At 44.3% G+C, this 23856-nt stretch overlaps 1 protein-coding gene across 1 annotated transcript in view; it reads left to right on the top strand.

Annotated features, from left to right (window-relative positions):
• LOC124795490 (atrial natriuretic peptide receptor 1-like) overlaps positions 1 to 23856 on the top strand; it is a 693719-nt gene that overhangs the window by 632766 nt on the left and 37097 nt on the right. The window contains exons 8-9 of the mRNA XM_047259536.1: positions 14189 to 14324; positions 23606 to 23842. Of these exons, the coding sequence (XP_047115492.1) occupies positions 14189 to 14324; positions 23606 to 23842 (373 nt within the window). The remainder of the gene's footprint in view (positions 1 to 14188; positions 14325 to 23605; positions 23843 to 23856) is intronic.

Raw genomic sequence — 23856 nt, 5'->3', positions numbered from 1 at the left:
CCGTAGCGGTCTTGCGGTTCCAGACTGCGGCGCCTTTAACTGCACGGCCACTTCGGCCGGCTACTGAACAACAAAAAAATGTTCAAATGTGTATGAAATCTTATGGGACTTAACTGCTAAAGTCGTCAGTCCCTAAGCTTACACACTACTTAACCTAAATTATCCTAAGGACAAACACACACACCCATGGCCGAGGGAGGACTCGAACGTCTGCCGAGATCAGCCGCACAGTCCATGACTGCAGCACCTGAGACCGCTCGGCTAATCCCACACAGCTACTGACCACCATCTTAACGTATGTGTAGGAGTAATTTTGTAAATAAACTTTTTAATTAAACTTTCATAATATTGTGTTTAGCATTAATGTTCTTTCAGAGAGTTAATATTTAACGTTGTTGTGTATAAATTTATTTCACTTTTTGATGTTGGCAAGGTGCCTTATCAATTGTGCTGTTTTTATGTTGTCGAGTTGAAAACTGTGTAAAAGCGTGTAATTTTGTGAGAAAAATTGCGACATTAAACTTGTCATTTCACCTTACACAGTTGTTCTCAATTCAAGAATAAGCAAACCGCACCTTACAACTATATGAATAATTTGTGTTATCTCATCATACATTTCTTCAATCTCTCCATCATCTGTGGAGCTAGTTGGCTTATAAACTTGTACTACTGTGGTGGATGTGGGCTTCGTGTTTATCTTGGCTACAATAATGCGCTCACTATGCTATTCACAGTAGCTTATCTGCATTCCTATTTTTTTAAGTCATTATTAAACCCACTCCTGCATTACCCCTATTTGATTTTGTATTTGTAACCATGTATTCACCTGACGAAGTGTTCTATTCCTCCTACCAGTTAACTTAACTAATTCTCACTATATATAATTTTAACCTATCCATTTCCTTATTAAATTTTCTAACATGCGTGTCCAATTAAGGGGTCTGACAGTCCACACTCCGATGTGTAGAATGCCAGTTTTGTTTCTCCTTATAACGACATCCCCTGGAGTGGTCACCTCTCGGAGATCCGAATGGGGGACTATTTTACCTCCGGAATATTTTACCCAAGCGGATGCCATCATCATTTAACCATACAGCAGAGTTGCATATCATCGGGAAAAATTACGGCTGCAGTTTCCCCTTGCTTTCAGCCGTTCACAGCACCAGCACAGCAAGGTCGTTTTGATTGATGTTTCAGGGTCAGATATGTCAATCATCAAGACTGTTGCCCCTGAAACTATTGAAAAGGCTGCTGCCCCTCTTCAGGAACAACACGTGTTTCTGGCCTCTCAACAAATACCCCTCCGTTGTGATCGCACCTGCGCCACGGCTATTTGTATCGCTGAGGCACGCAAGCCTCCCCACCAAAGCCAAGGTCCATGGTTCATGGCGGGAGGGTTATGACACATATTCCGTAATTAAGGTATTTGCGATATACAAGTATTCGCAATGCAATACGGATACACGGCTATCGGCGGTAGCAAATTACGCTGGTGAACTGAAAGTTTGCCAGGAACTTCATCCTATAGAGGCCATAGAACTAATCGAAAGTACATAATATATACGAAGGTTACGTGGAAATTACCGATACGAAACTAATAAGGAAGGACGGAAAGACCATTTTCATCACGGTTGGCAGTGCTGCTGTTTCCTCCATTGCCTACATTGGCTTCACAATTCTATACACCTCGGTTTCGTCGCTCGAGTGCCAGAAAACGTGCTATGTCAATCCCAAATTTCCCCAAGTACGTATTTTCTGCAGGCAAATTTGAAATCATCTACTATTTATCATTACATCATTCCACTTTCAGTGAAAACGTGGCCAGTAGTAAAAAATGGCGAAGTGATAATGTGACTTTCAAGTGGTCATGTTCACTATGCGAGGATGCGGGAATGGTTGAAAGGCCATGGATCTCCAAGAAAGTAGATCGACGAAGGTTACAGAGTGATTAAAGCTAAAAAAAATATTCATCACTACCAAGAGTCTACGCTGTTTGCGTTGTTGAGTTGCACAGAGTGAGAGAGCTTAACGCAGCCCAATCCAAATAATCTCAGAACGAGTAAATGTATCCTCGTGATATGGTCTTATAGCAAACAGTACAGTAAACAATCTGACGTGGCAAGTGATTTTTAACTTTTTATAATTGCCATATCACTATAGGACTTCAGTTATTTTTAATGGACATACAGTATTTCTGTGGCACTGCAAAGTCCTTTCGAATAGAACTTCAAGGATAACACATGTGTGGACCTTGACCAAACAGTAAGTGTCCCGCGGCCAGACGAAGAGGCCCCACAAATGTCTCTCCTAATGTGCTAAAATGAAGCAAACACGTGACACTGGTACAGTTCGCGTGTTTACCTGGGCAGGTGAAGCTAATATGTCTTGTGTTCGGCTGGTGAAGCCATCTTTCACTTTGCTCGTGAACCTATTCAGCCTTTCACAATGTTTATGACAGTGTGGTGCGATCGTACAGTGAAAAGTAACGTGACATTGCCAAGTCCGCATGCACTGTCTTTCGAAGCATTGTAAAAAATTATAAAAATGGAAGCGTGAGAAACAATGTAGGCCCACGAAACAGAACAGCAACTAGTGAGAGAAATGCAACCATGCCAATACTGAATTCCAACGCATTTCATCCTGTCCATACATCGCTGTATCTACATATTGGTGGAAGTGACTTTCAAGATCGGTCACATTTCTTCGAATGGTGTGTACGAAAATTGCAAGGTGATATGGTGCTTCTACCCAGGATGTGGTGTACAAGTGAGTCATCGTTTACAAACCGTGTCCAACACATTTCCACCATTATCTACTACCGATCAGCTGAAAATCCGTGCTGGCTCATGGAAATGGATTGGTCAGTCATCCTGTGAAGCGGACTATTCAAGAATGACATCACTGATCCTTTTATTTTAACGGGACTCTGAACGGCCACAAACAGCTACAGTTCCTAGTAGATATGTTATCGCACCTATTGGTTGATATACCAGCGAAATGCGACATTCTCTTTGGTACCAACGTGACGGATGTCTCGCCCACTCCACACAGATAGTTACAGACCTTCGTGACAGATCATCTGGAAACCGTTCGATCGGTCTTCCGGGAAACACAAAATAGTCTCCACGCTCACAAAAAGTAACTCCTCCGGACTTTTATCGGTGAGGGAACCTAGACAAGAGAGCTACAATGAAACACTGACAACGACCAAGGACATGAAATTCTGCATAACAAGTCCGCGTACTGCGACACTGCAGATGAAATTCGACATGCAGTGTTGTCAGTCTCTGATTACTTTTATAGTACGTATCAATGTCCAGGGTCAACATTTTGGGCCGTGACAATAAAACACAGGGACTGAACCTGACTTACTTGTTTGCTTTTTACATTTGGTACAGCTGGACAGACTCCGTGAGATCTCCCCTCACGACGGCACTGTGGTTTGTGGTGCTGTTATCTTCTTACTGTTTCATCAAATTCCACACATATTACGTCTTGAACTTCTCTTCGAAGACATTGCTCCATGCCACTGAAACTTGTATAGTTCGATTAAAAGAAGCAAAACTGCGTGTCATAATTCGGCAGCTATAAACGTTAAAAATTATACACGTTGCCTTCTTTGTTTTGGAGGTCTCTCTCCCGAAGTTGCAGTTTTACGTATAATATGGGCTGTACACTGTCTTTTGGACAGTACTAGAGTCTTTTGTTTAAAGCATCTTCAGCGATTAAAACACAAAGTACACGCGGTAAATGTGGATAGATAATAACATGAAAACTAGAAAATATTGTATGTCAGTGCAGTGCTGTTTCAACGCTTGTGTGTAGAACAAAGCACGGAAACAACGAAGGAGCCAATACACTGACCACTGAAGATGGTTTAAATAAAAACGGAAGGGGTCAGCCGAGACAATACTTTATTACAGTCACAAAAGGCGGAATAACTCTCATATAACTAGTTAAAAATTATTTGTTTACTTCATAAAATTTGCAATGTTTTTCACTGTATCTCAGCGAAAATTTCACTTGGGCACGTTTACTTGTTCTGGGTATATTATGGATGTGCCTCACCTGCCTCATGCAGTGGAATGAGTGCATCGGTGTACAGACAACTGAAGAAAGATGTGTGTGCTATGATGGAACATGGCGGAGAGGGGTTTAAGAAACATCGTTGATTTATTAAAAGCAGCAATGTACCACGAGGGAAATTTTCAAACATGATGGAAACAGCTCGATAATTAGCACTTAAAGAATTAGCAACACATTTTAACTTCCCAGATAATTTCTTTCTATCCGACACATTTATTCACATAAGATACAAAAGAAGAACACATTAGCAAGCTGAGAATAAATGAAATGATCGTATGGCATTGTTGGCCGGGAGGCCCCATGCGGGGGGAGTTCGGCCGCCGTACTGCAAGTCCTTTTTAGTTGACGCCACTTCGGCGACTTGCGAGTCAATGATGACGAAATGATGATGAACACACAACACTCAGTCATCTCGAGGCAGAGAAAATATGATCACTGAAATTTAGTATTAAATGTTGGACACTCCAAAGAAATACATTTGTAAGTAATTATAATTTTGAGACAATTTCTTTGCTGATGTAGAAGTTACAACTCTATGATAAAATTAAAGATGTAATCAAGGATTGGGAACATTCAGATGCGAAACGATAATTACACCAACATATCTGGTACTTGACACAAAAACCAAAACGAAGTTTTTGCTATTTTTTTTAAATTTTTTTTCAATTGTCTGTTCCCAAGTCTTTCAGATTCATCTCTTACATTCTCCGCCTGTCACAGGCACTGATCCTGTCAGTAAAACTAATTTTGCGAACAATTTAATCCGCCAATAATGAAGCCAAATTCCAACGGAGAAGTGTGTTCTAGATGAGACAGCTATATCGTATATCTGACAAAAGCTTAACGGGTAGAAATGCATTTAAAATTGATATTTTCTGTTTTTGCGGTTGGCAGCATAACGTACTGCTTGGAAGTTTATGTATCACTCAACAATGAAATGATCGCGAATTCAGTTGCATATTGCACGTTGGTGGATTCAGCGAAGTACACTGGTATCAACGTCTACGTGTGACAGGTTTATTTTGTTTTACAGTGCCATAAATATACAGTCCATAAGGCAATAATATATTTACTTTTAATTCCAGTGTCCGGTTTCAGTCTACATGTCTATTTTCAGATATGAGATTCTGAAATGTGTAACATAATGGACATGTATGAGAAAACTAATTCGCCTTAAAAACTAACATAAAAGCAGCATAGTTATAAAATAAAATGATGCGTTACCAGAAGACGTGTGAACCTGGTAGATGGAGCTGCTGTGGGTATCAATTGGTACCTATCACCAGCTGCTAACGGACTAGCAAAGGCTAGCCTCTGTAAAGGGGAAGCATCGTTTCCCTCTTGAGCCATAATAAAAGCGACTAATATTCACAAATACAGTAAATGCAAACATAATGCAAACTTGCTTAACGTTCACAATACAACACAAAACCTCGCTGCTTGGTCACCTCCCCCACATCAGCTAACCAAGATATTTTTAAAAGTTTCTAAATGAATTTATGGATGTTAAGCGATTGTGTATTACGTTTGCATCTACTGTATTTGTGAGTTTTAGTCGCTTTTAACATGGATCAAGTGGAGAACGGTGCTTCGCCTATACAGCGGCTAGCATTCGCTAGTTAGTTAGCAGTTCTTAACAGGTGCCAGTTGGTAGTCATTACAGCTCCATGGAAGGGCTCCACATCTCATCTGCTAACACACCGTTTTATTTTATAATTGTGTTGCTTTTGTGTTAGTATGAGTGCTGTGTGTAAACTTAAGTGGCAAAATTCGTGGATACCTCCTAATATGGTGTCGGACCTCGTTTTTCTCGCCGTGACATGGACTTAACAAGTCGTTAAAGTCCCTTGCACAAATATTGAGCCATGCTCCCTCTATAGCCGTCCACAACGAAGTGTTGCTGATACAGTGTTTTGTGCACGAACTGACTTCTCGACTTTGTTCCATAAATTTTCGATGCGGTGGGATTCATGACCGACGATATGGTTGGCCAAATCATTCGCTCGAACTGGGGTCCGAACTACACAGCAACCCTGGGTTCGGTGTGGGGCAGCAGTAGGGTGAGTGGACTGCTGCAGCCTGTCGTGGGGACGAAGCCTCTCCGTCGTTTCTAGGTCTGCAGCTCAGTACATACATATACACATAATTCTGACTGCTCAGTTAAATAATAAAATACTCTGAACTGGAGAGCCAGCAAAATTTTTAAAATGAATTAGCTTTTGTGAGAATGAATTAAACTTTTTTCTTAGGTGTACCTTTTATAAAAAAAAAATAGATTTATTTTCTTACGTTCCCCTTTTGTATGAAGAAATAATTATTTTATAGCAAGTGAACATGATAAGAAAAATATTTATTTTATTAATTTTATATGTAATTTAATATAAAATAGAGGCTTTTTAAATGAAATTACGTGAGTTGGATCTAAAATTATGGCCGGTAGTAGATATATTTGGTAGATCCTAGGTATCTTGGGTCGGTCCTGGCGTGAGGCAATCAAATATATCTTCTCATGATACTGCACCCAGTCACGGCCAAATCCGGTAGTGCATGCTTCGACATTGGCCAGCAGCGTCAAGGGAAATCCTTCTCGAATGTTTTAATCTTATATAGCAGACACTTAATTTTCCTAACTCGTGGAGAGAGGCAATTCTGATACCTCTCCTCAAACCAGGAAAGGACCGCACTTGTCCCAGTAGTTACCAAAGTGCTGCCTTAATGAGCTGTGTAATAAAGACCATGGAACGAATGATTAATCGTCGTCTGGTCTGACACCCTCAGTGTGGATTCCAGAGAAAGAACTGAAATGTCTGACAGGTCTCGAAAACAAAGTGGAAACAATCATTCATCCGGTCATCTTTGGTGATTTTCATTAGACTTTGAGAGCTTCAATAATGTGTATGCACTCCATAAGCGATTATCACTCGTGACACATACGGGACACGCGCTGTATAAGTCTTTAGAGTTCACCCTTGAAGGAGAACCCACGAGAGATGTTGGAGAGTGTGCTGTGGAACAGGATGACCATGCAAACATCTGTCAGACATGTCCGACACATTCTCGATGGGGTGTAAGTCGGTACTCGTCGCCAGTCATAACATTGCTTCAGTGTTCATGCTTTGCAACACATCCCTGGTGACGCCTACCACATAGACCTTGGCATGAGAAGGAATTCGGGCCCACCGTCGTATGCAGCATCCACCACATGATCTAATAGGATTTTCCTGGCTATAAGGCAACCATGGACAACGACAAGATCTGTATGGCTGTCAACAGTGAATCCTGCCCATAAAATCTCAGAATCTTGGAAATCTGACGATATCCTGGACAACATTTGGCAGATACCGCTTACCTCGTGTCACCACACAAGAACACGGTCATCAACTTGCGTCAGACGATATCTGGACTCGTCTCCAGAGATTGCACTTGACAGGGGAACGGCAGAACTGAAGGCGATCTGCAAGATGTCGTGTCAAGCGGGATACTCAGACACGACATCCGTGTCGCAAAGCTTTCTCGTAAGTTGTTCATTACAGTCTCATCGCATACAGCGGCTCCAGTGGTCCTTCTGAGATCGTCTAGCAGTGATCTGGCAATATCAGTACGTCGCTGCAACGCAGAGGTGGCCACATATAGGTCTGAACGTCGTTTTATAATGCGTCGGCGACATTGTCCAACTCGACTCGTGTACTGACCTGTCTCCCCGAAGTGTGACCAGAACATGAAGACACTTGGACAGGCATTGGCATCTACAGCAACCCGACCAAAACGTCATCCTTTTTTAAGCATGCATATCACCTGTGTAGTTTGCAGTGAATTAAGATGCTGCAATGCATCTGCTTGGTTGAATACAATGTCCACAAATGCCAACGGTCATTTGTTTACCTCACCAGAAAAAACAGGGACTGGTATCCACTTGCTTGTGAGAGGTCGCCTGAAACTGCAACGCATAACACAACCAATAGACTCATTGTCACCTGCATTAAAAGAAAAGAACTCAAGCCATGCAGTACGACCACAATGATTTAACGTACAGAACGTTGATACACCTGTTCCAGTAGCTATTTTGAACAGTGTATAAAGGCAAGTAAATGAAAACGATGCATGTATGTGTGCGATACGAATGTTTACACCTAATACGTTCGACTGGCAGTAGGAGAAACATCTACTCGGCACTTCTCTACATATATTTCCCGGAGAATGTTGACACACACCTTTGTAAGACAAACTGCGATTTAGCGTATCGTGCAGCGTGCTATCTTGCGAGTTACGAGTGAGTCAGACCCGGAACAAACATGCGCGGCTAGTTACCTGTCTTTGTCCTGGTATGTGGGCTAGTCTGCATGTGGATTTTGCGTGGTTTTCACTGCTATTGCAGTACTGGTCCCCAATGTCGGCCTCAGAAAAGACGATAACCCACATAACAGTGTTTACATGATTCACAAACAGATGGCGCACATGACTTCCTTCCCTTTGGCAACTGACGATTGAGCCGACAGGCAAGGTATCGGGTCACAAAGCGAAAGTAAAATAAATTTTCCAAATCGTGAAAAACACAGGAGTTGTTAGTGGTAACTTGTGTTTTTTGTGTTTACAATACATACTACACGTCACATTCAAAATCCCACTACATTATTTATCCGTTACTCACCGGAAACTGACGACTTATTTACGCATTTACAGTTAAAACACACTGTACTTCATACCACATATTGTCATATCACCTTCATAAAAAAATCATACAGTTTTTCTGCTCTTGTTTTCCACTCTCTTTTTTCCTGATGACGTTCCGAAATTTTCGGAGTCAAAACATCCCTACAGTCAAACGAAGTTCGCCCTACATACTCGAACAGCAGCTGAATGCACTCCAGTGGCTCAGTGTACGTGAGGATGACGACCTCGATCACCTCACTTCGCCCCCTTCCTTTACTGAACACATTTCTCTTTTTTACTGTATCTGCTTAATTTAGCTGGTATTTAATCACTATTGTGGTTCGAACAATCCAGGGGTGTACTGCCGGTCCACAGTGTCCAACACGCACAATATTTCGGCATTCAGACATGTCGCGAACCTGACGATGGCGACATGTCTGATAGCCTAAATATCGTGCCCGTTGGACACTATGGACCGGCGTACACCCGTGGACTGTTCGAGCAAGAAATACGTCGGGAGAAATTGAAGAATCACACTATTGCTGTTGTTTCACCGCATTAAAACCCTCGCGTATGTTCACTCATCTATATCTTCACAACCGGAAATTTGTATTCTAAACGAAAATACACTGTGGTGACAAAAGTCATGGGATACCTCCCGGATATCGTGTCAGACCTTCTTTTGCCAGTCATGGTGCAGCAGCTCACGTCGCATGGACTTGACAAGTTGTTGGAAGTCCTTGCAGGAGTACCGAGCCGTGCTGCCTCTATTGGCGTCCACAACTGCACGAAGTGACCTCTCCATTACATCCCGTAAATGTTCAATGAGACTCATGTCGGGCGATATGAGTGGCCATATCATTCGTTCAAACTTTCTAGAGTATTCTCCAAACTAATCACCAACATTTGTGTCCCAGTGACGAAGCGCACTGTCGTCCGTAAGAATTCAACCGTTGTTTGCGAGCATGAAGCCTATGAATGGTCGCAAATGGAAATAGGGCAACATAACCATTTCCAGTCAATGGTCGGTTCAGTTTGACCAGAGGACCCAGTCTATTCCATGTGAATGCAGCTCACATCATTATGGAGCCACCTGCTTGCTCAGTGCCTTGTTGACGAGTTGAGTCCATCGCTTCGTGGGGTCTGCGTCACTCTCGAACCATAACATCAGCTCTTAACAACTGAAACCGGGGCTCATGTGACCAGGCGACGGTTTACAAGCGCCTAGGGTCCAACCGATATGGTCGCCAGCCCAGGAGAGGCGCTGCATTCGAAATCGTGCTGTAAGCAATGGCACTAGCGTCGGTCGTCTGCTGCCGTAGCCCACTGACGTCAACTTTCGCCTCGTTATCCAGCGGGATACGTTCGTCGCACTTCCCACATTGATTTCCACGGTTGTTCGAAGCAATGTTGCTTGTCTGTTCGCACTGACAACTCTACGCAAACGCAGCTGCTCTCGGTCGTTAAATGAAGGCCGTCGGCCTCTGCGTTGTCTGCTGTGAGGCCGGCCGGTGTGGCTGGGCGGTTCTAGGCGCTTCAGTCTGGAACCACGCGACCGTTACGGTCGCAGGTTCGAATCCTGCCTCGGACATGGATGTGTGTGATGTCCTTAGATTAGTTAGGGGACTGATGACCTCAGATGTTAAGTCCCATAGTGCTCAGAGCCATTTGAACCATTTGCCTGCGGTGAGAGTTGATGTCTGGAGCGTGGCATTCTCGGCACACTATTGACACTATGGATCGCGGAATGTTGAGTTCCTGAACGATTTCCGAAATGGAATGTCCCAAGCATCTAGTTCCAACTATCATTCCGCGTTCAAAGTCCGTCAATTCCTGTTGGGCAGACATAATTACGTCGGGAACCTTTTCGCATGAATCACCTGAATACAAATGACAGTTCCACCAGTGCACTGCCCTTTTGTGCCTTTTGTACGCGATATTACCGCCGTCTATATATGTGCATATCGCTATCCCATGGCTCTTGTCACCTCAGCGTATTTGCTCTAATCAGAATAGACCTCACGATTAGTTTTTTAATCGCCAGTCTGTGCACACACAGGGTAAATCAGGGTGATATAGCGAACAAAAAATTTGGGCCTCCTAGAAGACAAGAAATTGTTTATTTAAACAAAATGAAAACACTCTCCTTTCACAAAATACATAAGTAACACATTAACAGTACCATATCCTCTTTAAGGTACTACAAAAGTTTAAAAAAATACTTATTTTTATCAATTTCACCATTTCATCCATGAATATGGGTGAAATGGCGAATGCCCTTTGGGTGAAATGGTGAACTTATTTCCCTTGCCTTTTGCCACATACGTCACACATAGATTCATATTTTGAACAGTCTTCATGCAGCCAATGGTGGCAGCTAATACATTTGATCCAATCCACATCCTTTTTGGTGCAATTGTACAGTTCACCGCACCCTACACAACAACACTCTTCATCATCCGCGTCGTCATCATCGTCTAGCAATTGGATATCCAGCGACGAGTCGGATTCGGTGTCAGTGGTAGACGCTTTTCGTTTCTTAGGCTGCTTGTTTTTGATAAGTTCTTTGGTAGTCTCTTTCGTTACGGTTTTTGCTTTGGTTACGGTTTTTCTTTTGGTTACGGTTTCTCCTCTGGTCTTCTTTTTAGCATTTACTCTACTCTTCACTGACTCATTTTGTCGTTTTCTGTTTCGCAGGTTGTCGATGTTTTCTGGAGAAGTCAAAACCTCAGCTAAAGCTCTGGACGTCTTCCTTGCAGATGCAACTTTATCTAGGATAGTTATCGGCGAAATATGCTGAAAGAGTTTGCCAGGGGTATTTTCGATTCTTCTGTTGCCACTTTCCAGGTCATATCTGTTGCTTCTGATGAAGACTGCATGTTTTCCTGTGGATTTTCCGCCCGCTGCGAACAGCCCAGATGTGGTGAAACTTGTATGTGTTCAAGTTGGTTCAAATGGTTCTGAGCACTATGGGACTCAACTGCTGAGGTCATTAGTCCCCTAGAACTTAGAACTAGTTAAACCTAGCTAACCTAAGGACATCACAAACATCCATGCCCGAGGCAGGATTCGAACCTGCGACCGTAGCGGGCTTGCGGTTCCAGACTGCAGCGCCTTTAACCGCACGGCCACTTCGGCCGGCTGTGTTCAAGTCCCTGATCGTTATCTACGTCTGCAGTTGCTTCTTCCGAGGGATTAGGTATCTCCTGCCAGTGCGAACAACTTGGTCGAGATCAAGTAGGTCTGTTTCCACATCGTTCGTTGTTTTCCTGATGTTGATCTGAAGCTGATGTTAAAAACTCGTATTCGGGGATGACCTCAGGATTAAACGGGATGATTCCCGTGCTTCTGAACCCCGATATTGCATTCTCTGTCGTAGCTGCTTGAACCCATGCCTGTGTAAGCAGTCCCCCGAACACTAGTCTGGAAATTTTTCTATTTGGATTCATTTTAATGTACGAATTGTAAGCATTGTGATAATAGGATTTGAGAGCTTTAAAAAATGCACTGTCTAGCGGCTGCAGATAGTGTGTGGTGTAGCTGGGTAGACAGAGCAAAATTATGTTTTTTTTCTTCTGCAAACTCTGATGTATCCACGATGCTGCAATGAGAGCTATGTCCATCGAAAAGCACGACTGTTCCTTCAGGCTTCCTCGGTGCAAAATGGTTCCTCAGCCACAGAAGAAAAATATCAGTTGTTACGTTCGCCGACTTTCGTGACATGAAAATCGTGGAACCCGGCGGCGTACCGTCCTTGTACTCGCTCATTTCATTTTTTCCCTTCAAAACACAAGCTGGGGGTAAAAAACACGTTCTCTCCACTGCAGCTTCATTGCAGATATGGTTTCACCCTTTTCACCGGATGTTATCGCTGGAACGCTCTTAGACCCCTTTGCTGCCAACACGTAACCTGGTCTATTATTCAGCTGAAGTCCGGCCTCATCTACGTTGAATATATTTCCCGGCTTATCAAGGAGGTTATGCTGCCGGCCGAAGTGGCCGTGCGGTTAAAGGCGCTGCAGTCTGGCACCGCAAGACCGCCACGGTCGCAGGTTCGAATCCCACCTCGGGCATGGATGTTTGTGATGTCCTTAGGTTAGTTAGGTTTAACTAGTTCTAAGTTCTAGGGGACTAATGACCTCAGCAGTTGAGTCCCATAGTGCTCAGAGTCATTTGAACCATTTTTTTGAGGTTATGCTCTACCAAGATGTTCTGCAGCAATGAAAAATAGTCTGAAACGTTTTTCGTGTTTAAACCCCTTGACCGTGCTTGTGAAACACCTTCCGATTTGCGGATTGAGAGTTCCGGATTTCTTTTTAAGAATAAATGTAGCCAGTCCATTCCAGCAATTTCCTTTTCTCGGTTAAATTTGTGATGTTGGTTATATTTCTCAGCTAGTTTATATGCGATGGTACGTACTTCTGTCCTTGTCGGTGCAAATACCAAGTTTTGTAATTTTATGATATGTTTTATCAACTTTTTCTCACATTCTTGTGTTAGCACAGGCGGTCCACCCAAAAGTTTTTTCATAAAGCACCCGTTTGCTAATCGTCTCTTCAGCGTTGGCCATGGAACGTGAAACTCCTTTGAGGCTTTATTCAGGCTCATTCCATTTGGCACCGCTTTTACGGCATCGTTAAGTTGCTCCTCTGTCCAATCAGCACGGGTGGATCCTTTATGTCTTTTGTAAAATGTAGGCATCTTTGCTTGGAACAATGGCGGTAGTTGGAATATTTACTTTTCTAACCACTGGCAAACCAAACTGTATTCGCAAAAAATATATATAAAAAGTAATTTTTAAATTAACGATTGTACTGAAACGTCGGATAAAACAGAATACTAACATTTAATGACTTGTCAAAAACCCTGGTTGGGATGTACCTAAACAAAAACTTTATGCTTTACACATAAGAAAAGTCCTTCATCGTATCACCCCTGCCCGAGTTCACCATTTCTCCCATTTGCTGTGGGTGAAACGGTGAATAACACGGCAAGAAGTTCAAAACACTAGACGCAACGATTTCTGGGTTATGTAGTACATAAGCAGTATAAGAAGGCAGAATATATCACTAAATACCTCGCGGACTACGCTACCTGAAGTAACATCTACAAATGCATGCAACATATAAAAATTATTTAGCATCGAAAACAGGTTTGTGCAAAGTACTTACGTTTTTTAAAACGGAGCTTGTTTTCAACACGTGCACACTGCACAGACGATCAGAGACTGTTGGCATGCAGACATACAGTGACATCTATTTAAGCAGTAAAGAATTAAATCAATTCACATTTCACCCGATTCACCATATCACCGTGACTTACTCTAATCTGCAGGTTTTATAATCCTCACCCAGACAATCTGGAGCTAGCCGTATATCTCATATTTACTATTTGTTACCTCTGATTTATGCTGCGCATTCATGGTAAAACAGTGGTGAGCTGCTGTCGGCAGGTGAACTTCTTCATCGGCGCTTTCTACGACGGCGTGCTACTGCTGGGCATGGCGCTCAACGAGACACTGTCCGAGGGTGGTGACATCTGGGACGGCCGGGCCATCACCAGCCGGATGTGGAACCGCCAGTTCACCGGTATGTCGCGCACAGCGCAGTTCCGCTGACTTCGTAGCCTGCAGGTTGCCTGAGTTTCATTGTCCACCAGAATACAGCCTAAAATGATATGGACGTACACCTCTCACAAATAAAACGCACGGCTCTGGAGTACATTTTTCAATAGAAACGTAACACTGCAGCGTTGACGCCTTTAGTTATACTAATAATGTCTAGTTTGTGCCCAGTTTGCACCGACTTTGACTCCAGTATCTCTGGAGCGACAATGCCGATGACGTGGTCGATTCGGGCATGGAGGACTTGAAGGAGAAGGACTTTAGCAATCCAAACATCATTCTTAATTTATCTCCTGGAGAACATAGCACAAGACCTGATTTACGGAGAAAGTGGTGGTCACTGTACGAGTCTACCTGATATCCATTATCCGTCCTGCAACAGTGTCAACAGCATTTTGTCTTTCACGTGCCCAGTGTGGTTGGTCACCGATTTTCTGAAACCATGCAGGCGCTTATAAAAGTGCAAGCTGTGGAAAGAAGTATTCGATACTTATGTCCAGCTACAATTATACATTGAGGGAATCTTACCGACTGTTGTTTTAGACGAGCGGGGATGGGGGGGGGGGGGGGGGGGGGAGTTGGGGGCGACGACGTGGTCTCTATTTCCAAATCTAAATTTTCCGTGGTTTCCTGAAATCGCTTAAGACAAATGAATGGATGATCCTTCTGCAGCCTCAGCTTGTTCTCCATCACTAATTGCCTTGCCATCGACGGGATTTTAAAATCTTATTTCTCTTCAATTTTCCTCAATTCTCTTCCATTCAACCCAATGCCTACGTCATCTATGAACGTTATCATTGGCACCTTCCCCATTTCATTTTTATTTTGAAATTTTCTTACATTTTCTTATTTCTTCTTTCAACAAACATGACTCTGATCTGGAAATGTGTCTTAGGTGAAGGTTTTGGTTTTGTTTTGTTTTTACTCCTTCATAATTGCCATCATGCACACTCAAAACTAGCAATGGAATTGCTTAGTAGTGAATGGGCATTGTAAATGGCATTGATGAATAAAGAGAAAAATGACATCTTGGGTTGTCGGGTGTTCTGCCGGATATCAGCGTCGTACTTGCACGATATTTCGGTCACGTAGCTCGTGACCATCATCAGGTGCGACCTGAGACTGCTCCTCGAGTGGACCTGGTCCAGTATTTATGCCTATGGCCTTCCCCCTCCACCAACGGCTGCAGGCGCTTCCTCTGTGGTCCGCGCCCATTCCCTGCGACCTGCTGGAGCGTTGCTGCTCTGTTTTCCGTCCGCTGCGGTTCTAGGTGTTCCCTCTGCGGTCCGCGCCCACCAAACCCGCTCCTGGGGGTTTCATCTACGGTCTGGAGTACCAAGCGTTCCCCCTGCGGTCCGCGCCCGCTCACCACGACCTGTTGGAGCGTTGCCGCTCCGTTTTTCGACCGCTGCGACTCTGGATGTTCCCTCTGCGGTCCGCGTCCACCAGTCCCACTTCTGGGTGTTCCATCTTCGGTCTGGCGCGCCTGGCAGTCCGTCAGGGGCTCGTTTTCCATCTCCATGTCTCTGGTTCTTCTGTTTGTGTAGTGTTGCAGCTAGCCCCGTTGCTCCTTTAACAATTCCAGAGCCGGATCCCAGGCTCTGCTTAGCTGGTACCCTGTGTCACGGTTCATAAGATCGTCAGCCATTTCAATTTGTATCGATTCTCTTATAACACTGTCCCAAAATCTGGGTGTTTGTGCTAGAATCGTAGTATCCCCATACTTCATGGCATGATCTAGTTCTAGACAGTGTTCAGCAATGGCTGACTTAGTCACCTGTCTTGATCTAGTGTGCCTCTGATGTTCTTTGCACCTGATCACCACAGTTCTTGTCGTCTGGCCAATGTAGGACATGCCACATTGACAAAGTATATTGTAAATCCTTGGTTTTCGTAACACCAGGTCGTCTTTGACACTCCCCAGCAGTCCCCCGATCTTGTTGGATGGACAGAAAACACACTTGATATTGTGTTTACAGAGGATCCTACTGATTCTGGCAGAAATACAGCCAGCATAGGGCAGATATGCCACCTTCTTTGCTTCATCTTGGTCTTCTTCAGGAAGATGTGGTATAGTGGCTGGTTGGAGTGCCCTCTCAATTTGTCTGTCTGTGTATCCATTCTTGGAGAAAACTGTTTTGAGACGTTCTATCTCTATAGGTAGATTCTCTTGGTCTGACAGGGCACGTGCTCTGTGGACCAAAGTCTTCAGAACCCCATTCTTCTGTGCAGGGTGGTGACAGCTGCTGGCCTGCAGATACAAATCAGTGTGTGTTGGTTTTCGGTACACACTGTGGCCAATTGATCCATCTGCTTTCCTCTGGACTCGTACATCCAGAAATGGTAGCTGGCCATTTTTCTCCATTTCCATGGTGAACTTGATATTAGGGTGGCATGAGTTAAGATGTTCAAGAAACTCATTGAGCCTGTCCATCCCATGTGGCCAGATAACGAAGGTGTCATCCACATACCTAAAGAAGCATCCACGTATTTCCTGTGTAGAAACCAATATTACGAGCAAACTGAAGGTGTAGCTATGGGCAGCCCACTGTCCCCTGTGGTTGCCAACATGTTTATGGAGAGGGCATTGGAGACAGCCACATTTAAACCCACATGCTTCTTTAGGTATGTGGATGACACCTTCGTGATCTGGCCACATGGGATGGACAGGCTCAATGAGTTTCTTGAACACCCTAATATCAAGTTCACCATGGAACTGGAGAAGAATGGCCAGCTACCATTTCTGGATGTACGAGTCCAGAGGAAAGCAGATGGATCAATTGGCCACAGTGTGTACCGAAAACCATCACACACTGATTTATATCTGCAGGCCAGCAGCTGTCACCACCCTACACAGAAGAATGGGGTTCTGAAGACTTTGGTCCACAGAGCACGTGCCCTGTCAGACCAAGAGAATCTACCTATAGAGATAGAACGTCTCAAAACAGTTTTCTCCAAGAATGGATACATGGACAGACAAATTGAGAGGGCACTCCAACCAGCCACTATACCACAGGTTCCTGAAGAAGACCAAGATGAAGCAAAGAAGGTGGTATACCTGCCCTATGCTGGCTGTATTTCTGCCAGAACTAGTAGGATCATCCGTAAACACAATATCAAGTGTGTTTTCTGTCCATCCAACAAGATCAGGGGACTGCTGGGGAGTGTCAAAGACGACCTTGTGTTACGAAAACCAGGGATTTACAATATACTTTGTCAATGTGGCATGTCCTACATTGGCCAGACGACAAGAACTGTGGAGATCAGGTGCAAAGAACATCAGAGGCACACTAGATTAAGACAGGTGACTAAGTCAGCCATTGCTGAACACTGTCTAGAACTAGATCATACCATGAAGTATGAGGATACTAAGATTATAGCACAAACACCCAGATTTTGGGACAGTGTTATAAGAGAATCGATAGAAATTAAAATGGCTGACGATCTTATGAACCGTGACACAGGGTACCAGCTAAGCAGAGCCTGGGATCCGGCTCTGGAACTGTTAAAGGAGCAATGGGGCCAGCTGCAGCACTACACAAACGGAAGAACCAGAGACATGGAGATGGAAAACGAGCCCCTGACGGACTGCCAGGCGCACCAGACCGAAGACGGAACACCCAGAAGTGGGACTGGTGGGCGCGGACCGCAGAGGGAACAGCCTGAGCCGCAGCGGACGAAAAACGGAGCGGCAACGCTCCAACAGGTCGTGGTGAGCGGGCGCGGACCGCAGCGGGAACGCTTGGTACCCCAGACCGTAGATGAAACCCCCAGGAGCGGGTTTGGTGGGCGCGGACCGCAGAGGGAACACCTAGAACCGCAGCGGACTTAAAACAGAGCAGCAACGCTCCAGCAGGTCGCAGGGAATGGGCGCAGACCACAGAGGAAGCGCCTGCAGCCGTTGGTGGAGGGGGAAGGCCATAGGCATAAATACTGGACCAGGTCCACTCGAGGAGCAGTCTCAGGTCGCACCTCATGAAGGTCACGAGCTACGTGACCGAAATATCGTGCAAGTACGACGCTGATATCCGGCAGAACACCCGACAACCCGAGATGTCATTAGATTGCCGGGAAAGCCTGAAGAGTTACAAAGAGAAAAATGAATTGAACAGCGTGCCAGAAGGTATTTCACAACAGGCTGTGAAAGGCGTATGAAGTTCATTAGCAGAACACAGATAAGTTTAGCGGAGAGTGAAGATCCCACATACATATACGTAGCTTAACTGTTCAGGCATCGGACAAATTTAGATACCAGGCAGTGTGGTTCAACATAGGACTTAAATGTAAACGAGATAAAGATGATTTTTCAACCTGACGAATGTGCTGATCATATTTCAAGATCTTTAAAACCGTAATTTAACAAATTGTAATTTATGCCTTTGAAAACTAAGGGGAGTGAAAGAAACAAAGAATCGTTTTAGGGATACCTGAAAAGGACCGGATGGGTGAAGAAGGAAAATGCAGTCCCTCAGCAGTCCTAGTGTACATTAGTGCATCTAAAATATCCTGTGCCCTGAGGCAACTTCGAATGAAAATGACAACCAACACGAAAATTTTCTGTGACGAGTGTCGTACACCAAAGCTTTAGACTTGTTTTCTTACTGGCAGGATGAATTTGTGTCCAGTTTTTAGTGCAGGAATGGTGTTTTTTATAAACAGTACTCAGAAGAGACTCATACTTAAATTCAAAACAAATTATATGCTAAGGTCATTAGATGCACAAACCATTAGATCACACCTTTTGAATAGCGGTACTGAAAAAGTGCATTATTCATAACACATAAAGAAAAGATTAGTAAGTACTAGCAGACATTATCCGGCTAATTCAGTAGTAGCAATTGGCAAAAAACACCGTCCAAACAGGCCTTGAATGTCCAGCAGTACCGACTGGCCACCGCATCATCCTCAGCCCTTAGGTTTCACCAGATGCAGATACGGAGGGGCATGTGTTCAATTGGCCTCACAAAGGGCAGAGTGCACCCCACTTGCCAGCAGCATACGGCAGACCCGGATGGTGATAAATCCAAGTGCTAGCCAAGCCTGACAGCTCTTAACTTCGGCGATCTGACGGGAACTGGTGTTACCACAGTGACAAGGCTATTGGCAGTACCAATTCACAGTTATCAAGAAAGATTGGATGGTGAACCAGGTGAAGAGAGAGAAAGGTGGTGAGGAGAGAGAAGGGGAGAGATTAACAAGTCATAATTCAGTGAGAGCAGATTATTTTGACAGCTGCCTGAGTGTCAGCTTGCAGGATTTTGAGACTCAGCAAAGGCGGTTCAGTCTTGCTACCATTGTCAAATTAAGAAGTGTGGTGTCACGATTTGCGAGTAACAAACCGAACTAAATAATTTGTCGTCCCATTACTTTCCCTACTCTTCTAATGCTTCCGCACTCAACGGATACGTACACCAGCATGCCACTTAAACTGCGGGTGTGTGTCGCCTGCCTGATGAGTATAATGACTGCAGAAGTGTGTGTTGTTTGCATGGAGTCCGACTAAACATTAAGGCTGACTGTCCTCTATGGGTCCTACTTAAAGACACCTATCTAAAGAGAAACAGTCGGCTAACGAAAATGAAACTACTTTTTGTGACTCTTGTAACAAATTCCGAAGAACCACTCTCTGATGTTAGATTACTAGTCCCTGGCGACTGTTTCCCTTCAGTTTCACTTTGTAGACAACTCAATGCAGGTGAAAGTGGAATCCTTCTCACAACGTGCTCAGTTTTAACTGAAATCGTCATCTTAGTGCTAGTTGGTAAGTTATTAATGACAAGAGTTGTTGAGACTCAAATAACAGGGAAAATACTACAATGCCTGAGGAACTTTATTACGATGTCGCCTCGGGAACTTCCACGAAATTAGTATTCAAATTTAAGTATGTACTTTCTGATAACTTTTGATACATATTTTTAAAATAGTTTATTGCTTCTCTTTGCTTTTACGTGACTGTTGAATATAAACATAATATCTCCATCCCCTAAGCGAGTAGCATCACATAAGGTTGTGGTGGAAAACGATCTGGCCCAACAAGGAGACTGGATGAAGTCACTTGTAGGCAACATGTTAAAACAGTGTTTGATCTTGTCGGTCTATGATCACTGGATGGAGTGCTTTATCTTCAAAATCCATTATCTTGATCATCTTATACAACGTTACAGTGACAGAGTATGACTACCTACGGAGTGAACATAGCTTACTGCACATGTCGGTCACATCAAACCGAAATAGTTGGGTGACATTGGTAGGTCGCTGTTGTTCTCATTTTGCGCTATAACCGAAACTATAATATTATATGTGTTTTTCCCTCTTTACACATGTTTGTTTATTACTGAGAGCAGTGGTGATGGTTTCTTGCCACTATAGATGCAAATCGAAATTTTGTTAAAGGAGGAAGATTTACTTTTCATTAGATCACGATGGTTTTATTATAGATATCATACTAGTGAGATGTGCTTTGTGTGTTGATTAATTTCGAGACAAAGTATGATAAATCCATAAAAATGGAGGACTAATTTATGTGTCTGTACGTGCATATATTTATGAGACAAGTGCTAGGCACATTCAGCAGTTCTGGTATGTGCTGGCAGTGAATCTATTGAAAGTACATACATTTCGAGCAATGTTCATTTGCAGATAAGATTTATATGTGACAGTCTGAGTCATATCCTGCGTATTACTAAGTTTTAAAAGCCACTCTGCTTATTTTCTAGTAGACACAAAGTTTCTATGACGTGGTGAATTATTTTTTAAGTGCGATTAATGTTTTCGTTTCCCTAACGATGAACAAAGATTACAGATGTTGTAAAGTAAGTAAAAGCGCAAGAATTTCATCCGCAAAAGATTTCAAAGTGTGATAAATTGCTAATCTGCTGCATGACACTGGTCGAAAGTCGATGCTTCTCAAGACAGTTAGTTTTGTATACCGTACTAGGAGCCGATGCACGGTAATACGATGAAGTGCAGTGCGAAACCTAACAACAGTGGTGATTGTCCCTATACCTTAAAAAATAGCGATATCTGAGCTGTGACCGTAGTCGCAAACAAGTAGAATATCTTTGCTTTTATCTCTTCAGCGTCTTATACGAAGTTCATTGCAGACATCGAACGCAAATTGTTTAGATGCCTATGAACTACAAGAACAAAATTAACGGGATGTGTAATGGAGATGTGTTTGTTCTAGAGATGTAATTAGCTCCAAAATCAGGAGGTTGTCTATGGGTGAATCTTACGCTGTAGCACACTCACATGAGGTTTGAAGTGAACGTACACTGACGAAAACGGTTCTGTTCTGGACATTTGATTGCTCTCATCGTAGGTACTCGTACTCTGTGGTTACGCTGTGTGCTATCGCCCTGAGGTCCACAAATACTTTGATGGTACCGTATTCTCCTTCAGGCTTCGTTCCATTACTGAATGCAGTGCCATAACTGCTCATCTAGTATCTTCAGTATCGATTTTTAAGCTCCGCCTTCTGCAAAACACAATGGGTTTCTGTTTTAATTTATTCAAAGGTGCTTCGACACCTGTGTGGCTTTAGATTCCGTAAAAATATTATCGAATTTTTTTCTTGATTTTCAGTTTCAAGCACGAAAAGTATACACTGATCAGCCACACCATTATGACCAACGGTCTACTATCGATGTAAACCCGTCCAGGCCATAGCAGCGTCAATTGGCGAGGAATGGCTGCTAGTCAGACACACGCACGACACATGTAGTATCAGTGAGCGTGCCGATAGTGTTGTAGAATGTGGAAGGCGTTTGATCTGTGTGAGATTGACCGAGAGCTTGTGGTGGCCCAGAGGCTCGACACGAGAATTCGGGAAGTGCACGACTTGTCGGGTGTTCAGAGAATGCTGTGGTTTCTTCAACGACCAGTCGTCGTGGGGTTGGGAAGCCACCCCTCATTACAGATGTCGGACGTCGAAAGCTGGGCAGACTGGTAGAACAGGACAGGTGGCAAACTGTGGCAGAACTAACATCAGACTTTAATGATGGGCAGAGCAAAAGTGTGTCTGAACACACAGTGTACCGAACACTACTAACGACGGGCCTCCGCAGCCGACGTCCCATGCATGTGTTAATTTTAACACAACAGCATCGGCAACTATAGCTGAAATGGGCATGTGACCATTTGCACTGGATGTTGGTGCAGTGGGAGAGCATTGCATGGTCTAATGAATGCCGATACCTTCTTCATCAAGCTGATGGGAGGGCACGGATCCGTCGTCTTCCAGGGCAACAGCTCCTTGACACCTCCACTGTGGGACGGAGAGAAGCTGGCGGCGTCTCCATTGTACTCTGGGAACATTCATGAGGGCATCCATGGGTCCAGTGGAGCTCGTGCAAGGCATCATGATGGCCAAAGAGTAGTGTACACTGGTTCCAGATCACATACACCCCTTCAGATCGGTCATATTTCCTGAAGGCAGTGGCATATTTCAGCAGGATAATGCGCCATGTCACAAGTCCAGTAGTGCGATGAAGTACTTCGAGGAAAACAGTTGCGAATTCCAGTTGATATGTTGGTCCCCCAACTCGCCAGATCTGAACGCAATCGAACACATATGGGATGTGATTGAATGTGGCGTTAGAGCTCATTACCCCCCTTCCTGGAATTTACGAGAACTAAGTGAGTTGGGCGTGCAGATTTGGCGGCACCTCCCTCCAGCGACCTGCCAGTGCCTCATTGCTTCTATGTGATGATGCATCGCCGCTGTCATCTGTGTCAGAGTTGGACGTACCGAGTATTAGGTATGTGGTCATAATGTTCTGGCTGTTTTGATTGCTCACATGGAACTACATTAATCGAAAATATGTATCTTTTGAGGATGGCTTGTTCCTATGTTTTTGACAGCATGATAACTACTATGTAGTCAGAAGAATTAGCTTAAAGGTGATTACTTAGTTTTGAAATACTTTTCGAAACTAGTATTAATGTGTGTTCTGTACTTGAGTTTTCAGACCTGTTTGCACGTTTGTTCTGTTTTCTTTTTCTGTTGTCGTTGTACACAATATTTTCCACACCTTCTTGCCCTGCACCTCAGCTGTTGTCACGCGTTTTTTCCACGAAATCGAGATCTGGGAGAACACTTATGCCGCCACATGTCTGAAACGGCTAGTGCCTTGGCGTATTGTGAAGCCAGAGCGGCCCGCCCCACCCGGCCTTGCACTGCGCCTCGAGCGCGCCGGCGAGCCCGTAGCGCGACTGCAGCCGCGGCGGTGTGTGTGACTGGCGCAGGCATCACGGGCAGCGTGCGCATCGACGACAACGGCGACCGCGACGCCGACTACGCGGTGCTCGACCTGGACCCCATCACGGGCCGCTTCGTGGTGGTGGCGCACTACTACGGCCGCGACCGCCAGTACACCGCCGTCGAGGGGCAGCGCATCCACTGGCCGGGCGGGCGCGAGGGCCCGCCCGCCGACGTGCCGCTCTGCGGCTTCCTCGGCAACCACCCGGACTGCGCCGACACCGGTACGTAGCTGTCG

Source organism: Schistocerca piceifrons, chromosome 4 (genome assembly GCF_021461385.2).
Source record: "Schistocerca piceifrons isolate TAMUIC-IGC-003096 chromosome 4, iqSchPice1.1, whole genome shotgun sequence".
Classification (NCBI taxonomy): Eukaryota; Metazoa; Arthropoda; class Insecta; order Orthoptera; family Acrididae; genus Schistocerca; species Schistocerca piceifrons.
Note: the sequence above shows the minus strand (reverse complement) of the source record. Positions and strands in the feature narration are given on the sequence as shown.